The sequence below is a fragment of the Geotrypetes seraphini genome, chromosome 1, assembly GCF_902459505.1.
Source record: "Geotrypetes seraphini chromosome 1, aGeoSer1.1, whole genome shotgun sequence".
NCBI classification, from domain to species: domain Eukaryota; kingdom Metazoa; phylum Chordata; class Amphibia; order Gymnophiona; family Dermophiidae; genus Geotrypetes; species Geotrypetes seraphini.
Genome location: NC_047084.1, coordinates 259,374,250 through 259,391,849, shown reverse-complemented (window position 1 = coordinate 259,391,849; position 17,600 = coordinate 259,374,250). Strand labels below are relative to the sequence as shown.

Genomic DNA, 17,600 nt, shown 5'->3' with positions numbered 1-17,600 from the left:
CACCTGTGGTCTTCTTCTCCTGCGTCTGCATCATCTGAAGGTTTGAAAGGGGGGGGCATCATCACAGATCAATCAGGCGCATCATAAGGTTTCCCCTTTATATTGGAACAGAAAGTTGTCCGGAGGGAAGACTTCCGGGGTAAAAGGTTGACTTTGAGAGGGCATCTTTAATATTAAGAGATGAAAGAGGCCGCGTTGAAAGGGTCGTGATGAAACAGCTGCGATGAACTGTCCCTTGCTAGGACAGCTCTAAAAGGGCCATGCTGAAACGGCCATGATGAATCGTCCCATTCCCCTACATAACCATATAAAGTTAGAACTGCATAACATATCAACCCCTTAAAATTTTCCTAAATGAATAGGGCAACTCAACACTGGACATTAAGAAAAGCAGATACTGAAACCCATTTAGTTTAAGTTTGACAACAAATGCTCATTGTGTAGTTAACAAAACTCCAGATTCATAAATTCTAATATCAGAAATAGATTTAGATATTACTAATGTCAGAGTACCACTGGAATGTGAGCAACATGGAATGGCTCTAGAGGAGCCACCTATGTCATTTATTTTGCCCCTGGTTAAGCCTGTGGAGATTACAAATGAGATTTCAGCAACCGGAGGGGGGGGGGACGACAGGAACACGGTGGTAGCTGCCTCTACGGGTGGCCGGCAGCCAGGCCATGTACTGCGTGTTGAGAAACACTAATTTAGAGTACCTCCAGTTGATTGAGCCTGTTATTAGTAGAGAGATTTCATCACTTTATTTTTGATTTGTTTATAAGTATTATCTTGCTCTGGTTATTCCTTAATTGGCTCCCCCTTTATGTGGTCTAATTAGGAGGCTAATAATTTGTTTTCTGGTTTCCTCTGTCTATTTATTTCCACACTATGTTATTATTTGTTGAGTTCCTATTTCTATTCAAATAATTTTTTAAATGTAAAATTAAATTGCATTTAAAAATAAAATGGTGCTCCATCTGGTGGACCCATTCCCTTGCAGATGTCTCATTTGGCCACAAGATAATCTAATCAAATCTAATTCAAGATTTCTGAATCGCTCTAATACCATTTAGTTCAAGGCGATTTACATCAGAAAGAAGCCATAATAATTCTATGGGATGATAATTATTTGGCTGAAAAGATATCCTTACAATTCTTTAGATAAAAATGCTAACTTTACAATCTATCATATAAAAACATTTTAAGCATTTTACAAAATCCCCAATAACTAATTTCTGTCCTTATTTGCCTAGGTAAATCATTCCAAACAATAGCGGCACTAGGGATTCAAGACAAAGTTAGACAAGTTTCTGCTGAACCAGAACATACGCAGGTAAGGCTGGTCTGTTAGGGCACTGGTCTTTGACCTAAGGGCTGCTGCATAAGCGGACTGCTGGGCATAATGGACCACTGGGCATAATGGACCACTGGGCATAATGGACCACTGGGCTGATCCAGCAGCGGCAATTCTTATGTTCTTATATGTAAAATAGGAGTTAAATGGACATTTAAAACATATACCTCTAAAAGGGGAAAACTGCAATAAAAATGCACTACACAATCTATTCGATAAATAATGCAAACGTGAAAAGAACAAAGTGAGTTGATCGGAAGTCTCTGCCTGTATAATATGATGAATCAGACGAACAGTTTTAAACTCTATACGTTTTTCTATAGACAGGCAATGAAGTTTCTTATAGAATACAGAAACACCATTGTATCTCCTCAGGCCATATATCAACCTCACTTCCCCACTGATGCTTCTAAAACACCAGTTATTAAGCCAGTACTGATCTCTGAGGTATCTCATTTTTCCCATGAAGCAAGTCAAGGTTTCAAGGTTTATTAAATATTTGATGAATCGCTATATCTTTATACAAAGCGATGTACATAATAATAAAAATTAAGTTAAAATACATACAGTATATATAAACAATAGAAATCCAACATGACCGACAACAATTGGGAGGGAAGGGGGGTTAAAGTTACATCTATTATATTGAGAAATACATTTAAGGAAAAAACATTAGGGAGTAAGGGGATTTTAAAAGCAAAAAGTAATAAAATAAAGTAAATTTTAGATATTAAAAGTCCCATTCATCGCCGACCTTCATTATTTATTACTCCTCTAAGAGCAAAAATGGCAAGAACCACCTCTGGACAATATTAAAAAGAACACAGATATAGAGAAAGCATAAATGAGAGGGAAACACTCACCAATGTTTTAAGGATCTACAAATTTATATGTAAATTAAGGGGTCCTTTTTCTAAGGTACGCTAGCCATTTTAGTCCACGCTAAACGCTAACGTGTCCATTATAGTCTATGGACACGTTAGTGTTTAGCGCACGCTAAAACGGCTAGCGCGCCTTAATAAAAGGACCCCTAAGTAAAATGTTTTACCTGCCTGATAAGTTGTAACAGTCATTCCTAATGACATTACAGTCCTTATATTCCTTACCTACAAATACCTGATGGTTGTTCTTAAGGAGAGTCTGCAAGCCTCCACATTCATTTTTCAACCTCTGTAAAGTTGCTTTGCCTAAAAGGTCAGCTATTTCCCTCAAGGAAAGGCTAACTGCAGAAAAATAAATAAAAAAAATTAAAAAGCAATTAAAAATAAACAGGTTTTCTTGGCTAACAAACAAGGCTTATGCTTGTCTGCTTAGCTCAACCAGATATAAGGCATCAAAATTAGGGCCCCTTTTACAAAGCTACAGTAGCGAGTCTAAGCGCGGCAAATACAATGCAACCCATAAAAATTGAATGGACTGCGTCACATTTGCTGCACGGGACCTGCTACCATTGTTTTGTAAAAGGGGCCCTTATTTAAATGACATTGTCGAAGTTAATTTTTCAGTCATCATAGCCTTGTATCTACATACATACATACATCATATATACTCGAATATAAACCGGGATTTTTGGGCCAAAAATTGGCTCAAAAATGGGAGTTCCAATTTATATTTGGGTCAGCGGCCCCCTCCCAGACTTATTGCAGGCCACTGCCGCAAGACTCTGCACCCCGCCTCCCTCCCTGTCCGTACCGTGTTTCCCCGATGATAAGGCAGGGCCATCAAATAAGACAGCCCCCCCTTTTTAGAAAAAAATGTAAAATAAGGCACCCCCCCCGCAAATAAGCCACCCACCGATACCTGCGCTTACCCGAATCGGGTGGTACGGTGGGTGACTCCGTGTGGTCCCTCCGTCTACCGTATTTGCCTCCATGGCTGCGTGCCGCGCCTCGTCATGAAGTGAAGAGGAGGAAGTGACAGGACTGCAGCGCGCACACGTGACTCCACGCAAGGAAACACAGGCAGCTTCCCTCATCCCGCCCTAACGGAGACTGCAGGAGTTTGTTCATGGCCAGAACATCCAATACAGGTAATAAAATTCTGGTTTTTTTCAACAATAACTGTGTACTGTAGTCTTCTTCATGGGTAAATAAGGCATCCCCCCGAAAATAAGCCCTAGAGCATATTTTGGCCTTCCAAAAAAAATAAGACAGTGTCTTACCATCGGGGAAACAGGGTAGTACCTGCTCTGCCGATCCCTGGTGGACCAACAGGTGCAGTGGGCAGGAACAAGTTTTCTGCACTTCTGCCCCAGTCGGTGGCAGCCGCGAGTTCTCGTTTCTTCAGCCGCTGAATGGCACTGAGCAAGAGTGCGCTTTGGCGCTGCTGCTTGGTGCTGAGCAGCTTCCTGACTGGCTCCCACGAATTCTCGCAAGAATTTGCTTGAGCCAGTCAGGAAGCCGCTCAGCACCAAGCAGCAGCGCCAAAGCACGCTCCTGCTTGGTGCAGCTCAGCGGCTGAAGAAACCAGAACTCGCGGCGGCCACAGCAGTGACTGACCAGGTTAGCAGCGGGACAGGAGCATGGAAAGCTTGCTCCTGCCCGCTGCACCTCTGGACCACCAGGAATCGTCAGAGGAGGTACGACGGACAGGGCAGGGAGGGAGGGCAGGGTGCAGAGACTGGGAGGGAAGGAAGGGGGCTGGGTGCAGAGCTTGTCAGGGGAGGGAGGGAAGGTAGGAATGAAGGGGGCTGGGTGCAGAGCCTGGCAGGGGAGGGAGGGGCGCTGGGTGCAGATCATGGCAGGGCACTTGAATATTAAGCTGCCCGACTTATATTCAAGTCAACCATTTTTCCTCCTTTTTGAGGGGAAAATGGGGGTCTCGACAAATTCGAGTATATAAGGTAATTGATTATACTTTCTTTCTTTTTTTTTTCAAATTATTTTTATTGAAAATGGCAAATGGTCCAGACAAGCAACACATTCTGTACAGTAACTTACACATTATCAAAAAGAACACAAAGAGTGAGAAGAGCAGCAACAACTTTCTAATGCTGAGAGTTACATGGTTAGGATAAATGGGACTGTGCCTGGAAGTATTCTGCCTAAAAAATAAATCACCACTGGCATTAAATGATATTAAGTCACTGATTATTGCCATTCTCTGTTAAAATATAACAAATGTAAGGCCATTACCTGATGGACCAAACTCTGTACTATCTTGGATCCCTGTGGTACTATCCTCAGGGTTTTCATTTCTCCAGGCTGTCCAAGATCTTCTCCTATCCTATTTCTGAATGCATTTGTAGCAGTAGGAGCACAGCTGTGAAACACACTCACTGTCCTTGAAATCAACCTTTCTCCTTGATATACTGTTTACAGGATGATAAGAGGATCGGCTAATAGATGGATATGAAAAGAGAACAATGGTAAAAGCTGGATAAGACCATACAAATGAAGAGTGATGAAATGGCAGGATCGATGGGTGGAAGAGACAAAATGATAGAGGGGCTGGTAAAAGATATTGTGAGGGAAAGAGATGAGAATAAAACAGAGCTATAAGGAACAGTGGATTTAGTGTTTAAAAAAGTATCAATGGATTCAGAAAGAAATGAGGAATGTTCAAGATTTCAACTAGTGATTCATCCCCTTGAAATATTCTAATTGGGCTGCGGAGAAGGAAAAATTGGAGATAAACTAGGCCGAAGAGGGAGAGAAAGAGTGAAAAAATAAGAGAGAAATAAATTGGATAGACATCAGAAACTGACAAAAAAAGATGATGAAGGAAAAGGCAAGCAAAGATTAAAGAAATAAAAGAAAAGAGACATGCAGTTGGCTGAATGGCACACATACTTTGGTACATTAGATGACATTTATAGAATCAGGACCAAAATTAGGCAAGTAATTAAGTAAATGAAAGTAACAAAAGCTACAGAAAAATGGAGCAAGAGTCAGAGAACCAAGATGAAAAAAACTAAAAAAAGGAGAGGAATTAAAAAGAGAAGAAAAATGGTGGAAAATTTTACTTTTTGCTAGGATTGGGTTTTTTATTCTTCTTTGTGTTAAATAAGCCACGTTCATGTTTTGACTCTTAAAGCCAAGACAGACTTCCGCTCACTTGCCCATTTCTAATCAACCCCAAAAGGAAGACTGCCTGGGCCACCCTAGTAGTTCAAGAACACTCTGCTGGATGGATCTCAAGGAGACCTTTTCAATATCAAGCAGAAAGGAAGAAGCCAACAAGTATGCTTTTTAAATCTTTTCTCAGAAAAATAATTTTCTGCAGCAAAATTCCACTAAAAATAAACACACTACATAAGGACATATCTTAGCCTCAGATATTTACAACTAAAATTTGTAATAAAGGAATATATAAGAGATCCTGGATCTACATTCACATAAACTTATTTTAAATCTTTACAAACTACTCTACACTTATTGTATGTGCTTCAAATGGCAGCAATCTTTAAGTGCAATGATTTATTCTATAATCTTCTATGTACGCCTCCACCCAAGGAATCCCTCATATATCTATCTATATCTATTTATATTATATATATTTCAATTTGGTTGCTTTAATTAAGAGAATGATATCAGATGAGGCCCCTAAGGCCTACCTAGTCTGTCCTGTTTACATGCAGATGCAATGCCATAAACCAGTTTCTCTCTTCATAAAAGAGAAATCCCCATGTTTAGATTAACTCTATTTAAGACATTACCTTTTGTAAAATATGTAATGTGTTTTGATATTTTTACATAAAATGAAGAGACTTACTTCCTCTGTTCCAGGTGTCCACGCTTCCTGTATATACTCTTTCATCCTGATGGCCTTCATTTACACACAACAGTGAATAGGCCACCTTCAATACTACTTTATCTATGAAATCTCGAGGCAATGAAGCACAGTTCCGTATCTGTTCCGTTTTATTTCTGGGCTGAAATTCAGATAGCCAAGTTTTGCTACCAGCTGGTTCCTTGTCCTTTCCAGAAAATACAGGAGTCACCGATTCATAATTAGTACCACTATTACAATAGATAGAACCTACTGCATTATTTGTTTTCCTACTTTGCGATGATGCATCATCATTCAAAACTGCAGAGTTAAATTGCTTTTGGTTAATATACTGACATCTCTGTTCATCAGCTGAGGCTTCTTGTGTAGACAGATAGGTTCTGGACTTTCCAATAAGGCAGACCTATATTAAAAGAAACAAAACTACAATTATCTTACTGAATGCTTTCTAAGTTGATAAGTAAATCAAATTACCATCTTTAAATTACATTTAAGATACATTTTGCACAGTTATCTATAAACTAGATTCCAATGCAGGATACCAACTAGATTCCAAAGCAGGATCTTTATGCAAATTTCATCAGGGAATCTAAGAATGAAGGATACCCATGTGCCAAATTTCTTTCATAATCCTATAATATTCCCCACTTCATTCTAGGGAGGCTCCACCTTAAGTACAAAATCTCCTCCGACCCCTTCCCCAGCTTCTCTTTTAGACCTGATAATATTTCTAACAAAGTTCTAACAAGATGGCGGCTGGTTAAGTCATCAATTGCACTGTCTCCCTTTTCCCTTTTTATTTTTGGTTTTTCTGTTGCTTTGTTTGTTTTATTTAGTTATTCATTTTTGTTTGAACTATTTTTATTAATCTTATTTTTATTTATTATATTGGTTTTGGGCCTCTACTCATGAAATCTGGACTGATAGCTTTCTGATTTGACCGTTGGTTCTGGTCTAACAGTCGAAAGGCCTCCTTCCTACCTGATGTTCCTTGCACCTCTGGCAGGTCTAGTTGTGCCTGGCGGCTGAGCCATAGCAAGTGAGACTGGTGGTGGAGAGTCAGGAGGGGAACAGCGCTGATGTCGGTGGAGGGTGGCTGAGACATCGGAAAGCGGTGGCTATTGAGACCTGGAGGCGCCATGTCTGAGGTGCTCAGCGTGAACACCAATGCCGGCAGGGACGCAGCTCCGTGTTTCCTGCTGCAGAGCGACATCGGCAGGATGGGAGGTCTGCAGAGTAACATAGAAACATAGAAAGATGACGGCAGAAAAGGGCTATAGCCCATCAAGTCTGCCCACTCTACTGTCCCACCCCATTAAGTCAGAGTGCTGCTCGACCCATGTAGAGTAGTTTCGTCATGTCTGAGATCTCGCCAAGTCCGATGCCTCACCAGTCATGGAAATGATGTGGTGAGGGGTGGTGTCGGTGGGAGCGAGGGCTGGCGGAGAGATGCACAGTCCGGACCGGGGAGCGGAGGAATGGAATCGGCAGGAACTGTGTGGAAGCTGAGCTGTTCAGCGCAGTGGCCGATGATCTGGAGATCGAAGGATGTTTCTTTTTGCATCCGGGGAGGTGACCTGTGGTTGGTGTGCAGAGGATGAACGGGTGATTGATCGATGGAATGATCTTCCCCAGCAGGTGGTCGAGGCCAGTAACGTGCTCGACTTCAAGAGTCGATGGGACAAACAGGTGGGAGTACTACAGAGTTATGCTCAATCGATAGATACTCCAGGGAAGAAGGGTCCTTGAGCAGGCAGACTAGTTGGAGGGAGGGTTCTTGAGTGGGCAGACTTGATGGGCCATCGGCCCTTTTCTGCCGTCATGTTCTATGTTTCTATGATGATGATGGCGGTTGTTCGGCTAAAACGGCTGATGTGCTAGGGATGGTGATAATGGTAGTCTGACTGAAGCGAAATTGAGACCCTCCTGACTCTTATACCATCATGTATACATTACATTACATTAGTGATTTCTATTCCGCCATTACCTTGCGGTTCAAGGCGGATTACATAGGAAGTTATCTGGACATTTCCAGAGGTATTACAGAGTAGAGCAGGTTGCTTCAGGGGATTGAGATGATTCCTGTGGTGATTAGTTTATTTTCAAGGATTTCTTGAATAGCAGGGTTTTTATTTCTCTTCCATATCTTTTATCATATTGTTTTTTATCTATTTGTTTTATTTCTTCATTTTAAATTTCCTTAGAATTCCATTGTTTAACGGTTTTGCCTTCTATTCATATTCTCTCTCTATACCTTTTTTCCACACTTCCAAAGTCCATATATTTTCTTCTATATTTTAGTTCTAATTCAAAAAATTTTAATTTAATTTAGTTTATCCACTATATTATTGTTGGGATGTACACTTTGCTTTAAAAAAGAATGTGGCCTTAGAGAGATCAAAGTATTCTTGTTGGGATGTTTCAAATCTTGTTTTTATCTCTGTCTTTATTTTTACATCTTTACTATTCATTAAATGTTTTTCCCAGGTACTTTAGCTAGATTGTGAGCCTTCGGGACAGTAAGGGAATTTTTAAGTACCTATCTTTACTATCTTATTTTTATTGTACCCTTAATGTATATTTTCTGTAAACCGCTTCAAACCTAACGGTATAGCGGTATATAAGAAATAAAATAAAATAAAATTATTTGTAAAGGGAAACCTGCAAATACCTACAATGAAGACTTTTTCAATCCCCCTAATCTACCCTACTGAATTCCCTAAAATATGTACCGATTTTTTGGACCATAAAACGCACCCACCTGTAGAGGCGGCTGCCTTTGTCTTAGAAGAGCGACACACAATGCATGAGCCAATCACAGAGCAGTGCAACCAGGCAGTAAGCACAAAAGTCGCACTCCTGCACTGTGCGTTGCTCTTCTGAGACAGGCAGCCATCCAGGAGACCGCGCTGGACCACTGCCACTAAAAAAGGTACGGGGGGGGGGGACTGTATTGGGTTCATAAGAACTCTTTATGGGGTAGAAAAAGTGTCTTATGGTCCTAAAAATACAGTATTTAGGAAACCTATTGTGTTTCCTCCCCCTATAAAAAAAGGCTACATAGTACACTCTCTCGTAGGGACTGAGGACAATTTCAAACATCTAGGTCTTCATCTTCAAAAACAGAAAATTCAAGAGAGTGCTAACTTTACTCAGCAGCCTACTCTATAAGTATGGGCTATGCAGGAAAAAACTTGACAATGTTGTGACTTATTTTTTGCGGCAACAGAACTGCACCTTTAGATAAACCACATAATAACTCTCTAAATATTTAAAGGTTAAGCAAAGTACTTTGAACTGTATTTGGTAATGTACAAGCAGTCAACATAATGCCTTTAGCTGTGGCGATATACAGTATTTGCAAATACACATCCATTAAACAGTCATTCTGCCACATTTTTAATTGACTGAAAATACTTAAAACCCTTTCCAGGAAGGCCTAAGAACAAGGCATTTCAGTAGTCTAAGTGTGATCTGACAGCATCATGACTTCCAGATCATACAGAGATGCAAGAATTTACTGCTGTCCACCTTGGAAACCTACAATCATAAATTCACATTCCCATTCCAGACTTTATTTCATATCCACTACCTCTTTATATGGGCAACGAGACATTTCAAAAGCTGCTGAACTTTACTGAAATCTATGTCTACATTGAACAACTTAAGAAAACCTCCAAAAAAGTGAATCATACTATCACTTTTGAAAATGGACAGATTGCACAAAATTTGCTACGAGACGCTCATGTCTCAGTTGGGAACTTTTCTTTGGGTATTCGCCCACTGCAACCACGTATTTAATATTTTCATTCACCCTATCATTATCTTACTTATTGTACAAATTTTGCTATGTATTATTATGATTTTTCTTTGCTGTAAAGTGAAACACATGTACATTTCTTTACAATGCTTATCATACACAGTTCCTTCTAGCTTTTAAGGCAGTTATACATGTATTTCCAGTATCTTCTCTGACACTTGCTAATTTGGTTTTAATTTGGCATGGCCTATTGCATTGCCTTACCAGGGTCAGACATAATATTATCCCATATTCTCTCATGACATCTTGGTACCTTTATACCTGAACCTCCTGAAAAAGCTTCCTGCATCCCTTATGCACCGTTCATTCGCTCAACGACGGGTAAGATATAAGCATACTGGGGTCCCCCGCCCAGATGATGGCCTATACAACCTAAGACAGAGGTTTGAACTCATAATGGGAGCTGTTTATCTTCATAGCTTGGAGATTCTGCAGCAAAGGGGACGTGCGGCTATAATGTTGGAGGTAAAAGAAGCATCTGCTAATTGCAGACTGGCTGTTTAAAGAAGGGTACCACAAGCTTGCCCTCATTTCAAAGAATAAAAATAAAAAAATATGGGAGATGTCAGCCTAGCTATCGCTACCATTCAGCATTTTCAGGTGGCATTACTTATGTCAGCAAAGGTCTATGGGAAATTATATCAATCTGACTCTGGCATGGGAATGCAGATAGACCCTGAGGGCAGGGAAACTGTTTTAAGTATCCTTGATATGTTTTAAGTAGCCCTGACTGAATCATGACTAGCTAAAAGGTGTTAATGTCTGATTAAGAGGGTGCTTAGGACAATGGGTCCAGGTGCACAGATAACTTAATTAGAAACTATTGTCAGAGACAGACTGGAAATACATATATGCCCAAAGCCTATTCTTCGGCTGTTTACTAAAGAGGGGAAGATTTAACTTCTATTGAAGCTCAATAGTTTTCTATACACAGAATAAGATTCCAAGGTATAAAAGCCTCCACTCTGTTCTATCAATCTATCTTTCTATCTCTGGAGGAGAAGGGTCTTGGCTCTCTCTCTCTCTCTGGCTCTTCCTAGAACTTCTGACTCTCTTGTCTCTGTTTCTGGACTCTGTAAGGCAGGGAAACTGCTTTGCTCTCTACTTAATTGTAATGCTTCATTGTAATGCTTATAAATATTACTTTTCTGTAAGACTATTTCTATAATATATTCTTTATGCAACCACCTCTGGCTGTGCCTATTATTTGATTCTACTTCCTGGTGAAACTTCAGTGAGGGAACTGAACCTGGGACCAGGCGTTTGTCAGTACGCCTCGCACTTAACCCCTACCACCTAATATTGGGGGGGGGGGGGGGAGGCCACTAGCGAAACTGACAGCAGCATCCGCATTCAAAGACAGATCCAAAGAGACTGGAGCTCAGACTCTGTACCAGCAGAACATGTACTAAAACTCGAAAGAGATCATAAAGGACACCCCGGATAGGAGGGGCCTTAGGCACCTGGGCCAATCAGGCCCACCTCATTTGGACAGAGGCAGGCCAGACAGCACGAAGACCCGGCTGGCCAACTTGTTAGGTGATCCTGGGGAGGGGGTGTTCCGGGGGGGGGGGTAATTTCAGGGGGAGTTCGGGGACATGGGGGGTTCATCAGGGTGGGCAGTCATTGGGCAGGGTGGCCGGTCATCTGGCAGGAGGGGTTGGGCACACTCCTGCCATGATCGTTGGGGTGGGGGGCCTGACGCGATTGTCAGGGGGTGGAGGCCCTACTGGCAGGAGGGGTTGGGCACCCTCCTGCCGGCGATCATTGGGGTAAGTGGGGGGTCTTTTGGCAGAAGGGATTGGGGAGGGGGGAACTGATGGTTGCTATACTAATCGCAGCAGGGAGATCCCTTGCAACTGGAATGAAACACCGGATTCAAGAAGTGATACATTTTAAAAGATTAAGGGAGGAATTCAACGAACAGCATTAGGGCCTTAAATCATATTATTTTGACTTATAACTTAAAAGGTCCTAACACCGCTTGACTAAAATTACTACAGCAATATTAAGTCACCAAGGGTGAAATAGAGTAATGAGATGTAAAACATGCAAAGCTGTAGCTTGATGCATCCAGGCTGGCACAGCAAGGTCCATCCCCTAAGATTCCATGTTGAATCTTCCTCCCAAGGTTCAAGGACTTTCCTTATAAGAGATTACCACTAAGGACACCATTTCTCTGAAAGTGCCAGACTGGGCAGGAATGACTGGGCCTCATTCCTTGCCAAAGACTCCCCAGGCCATCAATGGTTCCACAGGTAGCTCCTGTGGGGCTATTTCATATGTGTGGGGTAGGGTCTTGCGTCGGGTGGAGGACCTTACTCTGCTGGCCTGATGCTTCCAGGCCACAGGAATAACGCTGTTTGTAAAGTGAATTACAAGCAGCATTATTCTTTTCAAATGGGATTCAGCAACCTGTGGTACAGAGAGGCTTCCAAATCTGGCAATAAATCAAGGAGTGATAAAAGGCAATCTTGAAGATAGCATTCATTTACATCAAGACCCTGGTCTTAAAAGAGTTCTGGCTAGGTTTGACAAAACCTCTACCCCATGTAAAGCCTGGGGTAATACAGATGGTATTTGGAACCATTGTAAGTTAAAAGATAAAAGTTCTGTCTTCTTGCCATTAAATGAACTGATAAAAGTACTTGACTCATTCAACCATTGTTCCTATGCCTTTGTGTAAAAAACTCTGTAGTATATTGATATACTACTACTACTATTATTTCTATATGGATTGAACTCCTTGGTTTTCTTAACATACAAATAGCAGTAAAATCCATCTGTGTTAAACCACTCACTCTTTTCAAGCATTCCACCACCATAACTTAAGTTTTTATTTATTTATTTTTCCAGGAAAAGAGAGAACATCAAGGAGGATGACACTTCTACCTTGCTAGAAATACAGCCAATTTTAAGAAAACAAATTTAGAAGTTATTGGCAGATAATCAAATATTTAATTAATTATTACCCGTTTTGTTGAAGGAATCCTAAGACAATCTTCTTCAACATTAAATCCACATTTGTGTCCTACTTCTGTAATAAAATCCAAGTATTCCCTATATTGAGTCTTCTTGCTTTGCCGTCGACTGTATTTTCCATAAAAATCAAAGAAGCAACAAGGCAAAACAAAGTAGCAACAGGAATAGGATGACCTGTATAGAACAAGGAGTATGGATGTTACAACATATTAGTTTGTTAACAATGTTGCTAAGATCTGGCACAGTCCTCCAGCCATCTGTAAGGCATGTGGTCTTGTGCACTGGAATCATCAATCGGTGTGGTTTTGACTCAGATCTACAAGATGTATGCATTATAAACTGAAAGGTCTACCACATAACATATCTGTGTGTTATAATTTGATCCATAATATAAATTATCCTTTGAGTGCGTCACCTTTGATTTCATAAGAGAAATGTACTGTAAGATTACCCCCATTTGCTTTTAAGAAAACTAACAAATACAGCTTTCTGCTCCCAGATGAAAATATCCAGACAGAGCAAAGCAGGTGCATGAAAGACCTAAATTAAACCAAACCAAACTGGCCAATCTGGGACCAAGATGTATATATAGAATTCCAAATTACAAAAGAAAATACACCAGTGGCCTCAAGAATAGAGAGTTTCATGGGGACAGAAATCAAACCCGTCCCCGTCCGTCCCCGATAGGAGTCAAACCCATCCCCACCGGAATCAAATACGTCCCCACCCATTCCTTTAAACTTCAGAAGTAGTTATTTCATTTAATTATGCTACTGAATTAAAGGCTCTGGTAGAGACCCATTTACAAATAAGCAAAGACACTTTATTAATTTGGAAATATTAATTGGGAAAAATACTTACTTTGTAAATAGGTTTCTACCAGAGCCTCTAATGTAAATATAAAATATAAATACTCACGTGATGAGGAACCCCAAGCTATGTCAGCTGAGGACTTTCTCTGCAGGAGGCCGGGGTCCCTTTTGCCAAGCTTGGCAGGCAGCTTTGCATCCCTGAGTTACAGATGCTGTCACCTCAGTGGCTCATGGATGCTGCCAGCGACTGCTGTGCTTGGTGGAGGGGAGTTCTGGCCGTCTCTAGAGGAAGTCCCTCTGCTGGTGGTGCTTGGGGGTCACCACCAGCCACAGCAAGGGTCAGTAAGTACTTTTAAACACCATAGAAATAAAACTAGAACTGCATTTCCTTTTCTTTTGAACACCATACAAAGACATCTGCCATATACGAGGGATGTTCAGAAAGTATCAGACCTTAATTTTTCTTGCGTAAACAAATAAAGCTAGGGAGGCGTGGTTTGGTGCAGACCGCCGATGAGTGAGGAAGTAGTGTAAGTGAGCACCGTCCGATTTTCATTTTTGACATAATGACAGAAAAAGTTTAACAACACTACTGCATTAAATTTTGTGTAAAGCTTGATGATTCCCAAGTGGAAACAATCCGCAAGATTCAACAGGCCTTCGGGGACGAAGCAATGGGCACCACACAGATAAAGGAGTGGTACAACTGCTTCAGAGATGGCCGCACATCAGTGGGGAGTGAAGCACGTTCTGGTAGGAACTCAACATTTAGAAATGAGAGAGATGCCAGACTGGGAAGGAAGGAAAGGAAGTAGAGAGATGTCGGACCACTGGCGGGAGGGGGAAGGAGAGAGATGTCAGGCCATGGAAATAGGGAGGGAAGGTGAGAGAGATAGGAAGGGAAAGGAAGACATGGAAAAGTAGATTTTGAGAAAAAAAGCAGAAAAATGGAAATATTGAATGTTAAGTTAATGTCAAAGATGGATGCAAGGCAGAAAGTGAAGATGGAGAGAAAAAAAAAAAAAAAAAAAAATCAATGGATAAGAAACATAGTTAAAAGCACAGAAAAATAAAAGACACCAGACAACAAAGGTAGGGAAAATGATTTTATTTTCAATATAGTGATTGAAATGTGTCAGTTTTGAGAAGTTTTATCTGCTGTGTATACTCGCACATTTCCCAAAGCTAACATGTTTTAGTCAATAAATTCCATTTTTTATCTTTGTTGTCTGGAAACTTATTTTTCCATCAAGTTAGTCTCAGTTTCTTTTTTCCGCTTTCCCATCTTCTGTAAATTTTTCTGTTGCTGTCCACTGGTTCCTCCTACCATGATCCAGCATCTATCCCTCTCTCATCCCCTGGACCATATGCATCATCTTTCGCCCCTGCCCAAAATTTCTCCTTCTATCACCCCTTCCCGCACCATGCCACATCTCTCCCTCCATTCCCTTCACCACTATGCCCAACATTACTTCCTCTTGCATCCCTTTCAATCTGTCCCACTGTTCCATTTCCACTACCACATTTCTCCCTTTCATCTTTCTCTTCCCTATCATCTATACCTCACTTCCTCCCTATGACCAAAAATTCTCCTCTTTCTTCTATTCCCCGGGTACACTATCTCTCTTTCCTTCTCACTGACACACCCAATTCTCCTTTTCTATTCCCTCCCCCACCTCAGCATCTCTTTTCCTCCCTTCCTCCATCTTCTCTCCCAAGTTCATGCCTTCTGAGTCCAAAAACATACTCCCTCCCCCCTTCTGTGTCCCACATTTGCCTCCCATGTTCGAGTCCAAATAACAGCAGGTATCATTATTTAATTTGTCAGATATTTTCAAAATGAGGCTGCCATATTATTAACAGCAAAATGAAACACTTTTTATGCACTGTTCCTATAATTTTATATGTGCTTTTCTTTTCAAGGTACAACCTTCTTTTTGTGCTCCCTTTCAATGAGCTTCCTAAGTTCTTCCTTACTGCAATGTGCACTTGCACACTCGCTCCCTCCCTCCTTTTCTGCCCCCTCCATCAAGACTGTACCTTCCTGCCTTCCAGCCACATTTCTTCGCAGGGCAGCAAGCCCTGCACGCTGCAAGTGACTGATGCGAAGCCTTCCCTCTGACATCAGCTATGACGCCGGGGGAAGACTTCCGGGTTGGCTACGTGTGGTGTGCTGCAGGCAGGAAAAGAACATGAGCCCCTTGGCCCGAGCTGCCTCCAACCCCACGGGATCCCTGAGACCATGAGGGGGCGTCCCCAGGGGATCCCCGTGACCCAAAGGGGGAACTCGCGGGATTCCTGTCGTCCCCGTGCAGCTCTCTACTCAATAAATGGAGTGGAACATGCTTTATTAACAGATTTTATTATGCCTGCATCAGGGGTTTACAAAAAAGGAAAACAAAAACATACTTAACATGGTTGTGCTTTATATTCCTCTCTTTTGTTTGCCTATACTTAGATTTCCAAAATATATTTATGTATTCATGCTTGATAAATAGCAGTTCTGAACAATATTTTGCCCCAAGAGATCTCGGTGAATAACTAGCATAGTGTCCTTTATTTATTTATTTTGATTTAGCTCATGCCTTTTCACTGGAAACTCAAAGCAAGCTACATTTAGGTATAGTCCCCCACATTTCTTTGGCTTTTGTCCCCCACTCTTTGCCCTTCTTTCTGTATGAATCTGTTAAAAAGACTTGGCTTAACCAATGACTCATTTCTTTCCTTCTGTGCCCACAGCTACTCTCTGCATTTCTTGTTGAATAGTTCTGAAACCTGTGCTTCCCTCACTTCTGGTTTTTGATATGTTCTACCAGCATGCTACCCTTCTATTATGTCTTCTGACATTCTCTTTGAATCACTCACACAAGAGCCAACTTTGTGCTTTTATGTCTTTTCCCTTCTGGTACTATCTAACTAAACTAAACTAAACTAAACCTTAAGTTTATATACCTCATCATCTCCAGTAGAGCTCGGCATGGTTTACAAGAACTTAAAAATGAGAAAGGATAGGAAAAGGTTTACATAAGTTTATAAGTTGAGTGGAAAAGTAAGGAAAAAAGAAATCACATGTTAGAGAAGAGCCAGGTTTTTAGTTGCTTGCAGAAAAAATGGAGGGAGCTCAGATTCCGCAGCGGGATAGTAAGGTCATTCCAGAAACCTGTGATTTTGAATAGAAGTAATTTTCCCAGTTTACCTGCGTGGAGAATACCATGTAGGGAGGGGAAGGATAGTTTTCATTTATGGGCGGTCCTGGTGGAGTCAGGGCACGAGGAGTTGAAGGAAAGTGGGAATAGGGAAGGAAGAATGCCGTGAATAATCTTAAAAGCCAGGCAAGAGCATTTGAATTGGATTCTGGAAATCACTGGGAGCCAGTGAAGATTGGCCAGGAGTGGGGAGACGTGGTCAGATTTACGTTTTGCAAAGATCAGCTTGGCTGCAGTATTCTGAATAAGCTGGAGTCTTTGGAGGCTTTTTTTTGCTAAGCATAGGTAAATGGCATTACAGTAGTCAAGTTTGGAGAGGATGATGGATTGCACAAGGACAGCGAAATGTTTTTGGCGGAAGCAGGGTCTTGCTTTCCTTAGCATGTGGAGGCTGAAAAAGCATGATTTTGTCAAGGAGTTGAGGTGGTCATTGAGGGAGAGAGAGGAATCAATAATGACGCCAAGGACCTTGCTTGAGAACTCAAGGTGTAAGGCAGCGCCTGAGGGTAGTGCGAAGAGGGAGGGCAGGTGTTCTAACTTTGGGCCGAGCCAGAGTAATTTTGTTTTTGATTCATTTAGTTTCATCTGTACCGAGAGGGACCAGGAGTGGAGTCTCATTATGCAGGATGTTATGTTATCGTGGAGGTTGGTGAGGTTCTGGTCTGTTTCAAGAAGGACAAGGATATCATCGGCG

The 17,600-nt window shown here is 41.4% G+C and overlaps 1 protein-coding gene across 2 annotated transcripts in view; it reads right to left on the bottom strand.

Moving 5' to 3' along the window:
* The window catches only part of TRMT44 (tRNA methyltransferase 44 homolog), a 70,146-nt gene that overhangs the window by 5,010 nt on the left and 47,536 nt on the right, over positions 1-17,600 (bottom strand). For both annotated transcript variants that reach the window (XM_033950162.1, XM_033950152.1), the window contains 3 exons: positions 12,879-13,062; positions 6,069-6,489; positions 2,462-2,578 (listed from right to left, as the gene is read on the bottom strand). In XM_033950162.1, coding sequence (XP_033806053.1) covers positions 2,462-2,578; positions 6,069-6,489; positions 12,879-13,062 — 722 coding nt within the window. The remainder of the gene's footprint in view (positions 1-2,461; positions 2,579-6,068; positions 6,490-12,878; positions 13,063-17,600) is intronic.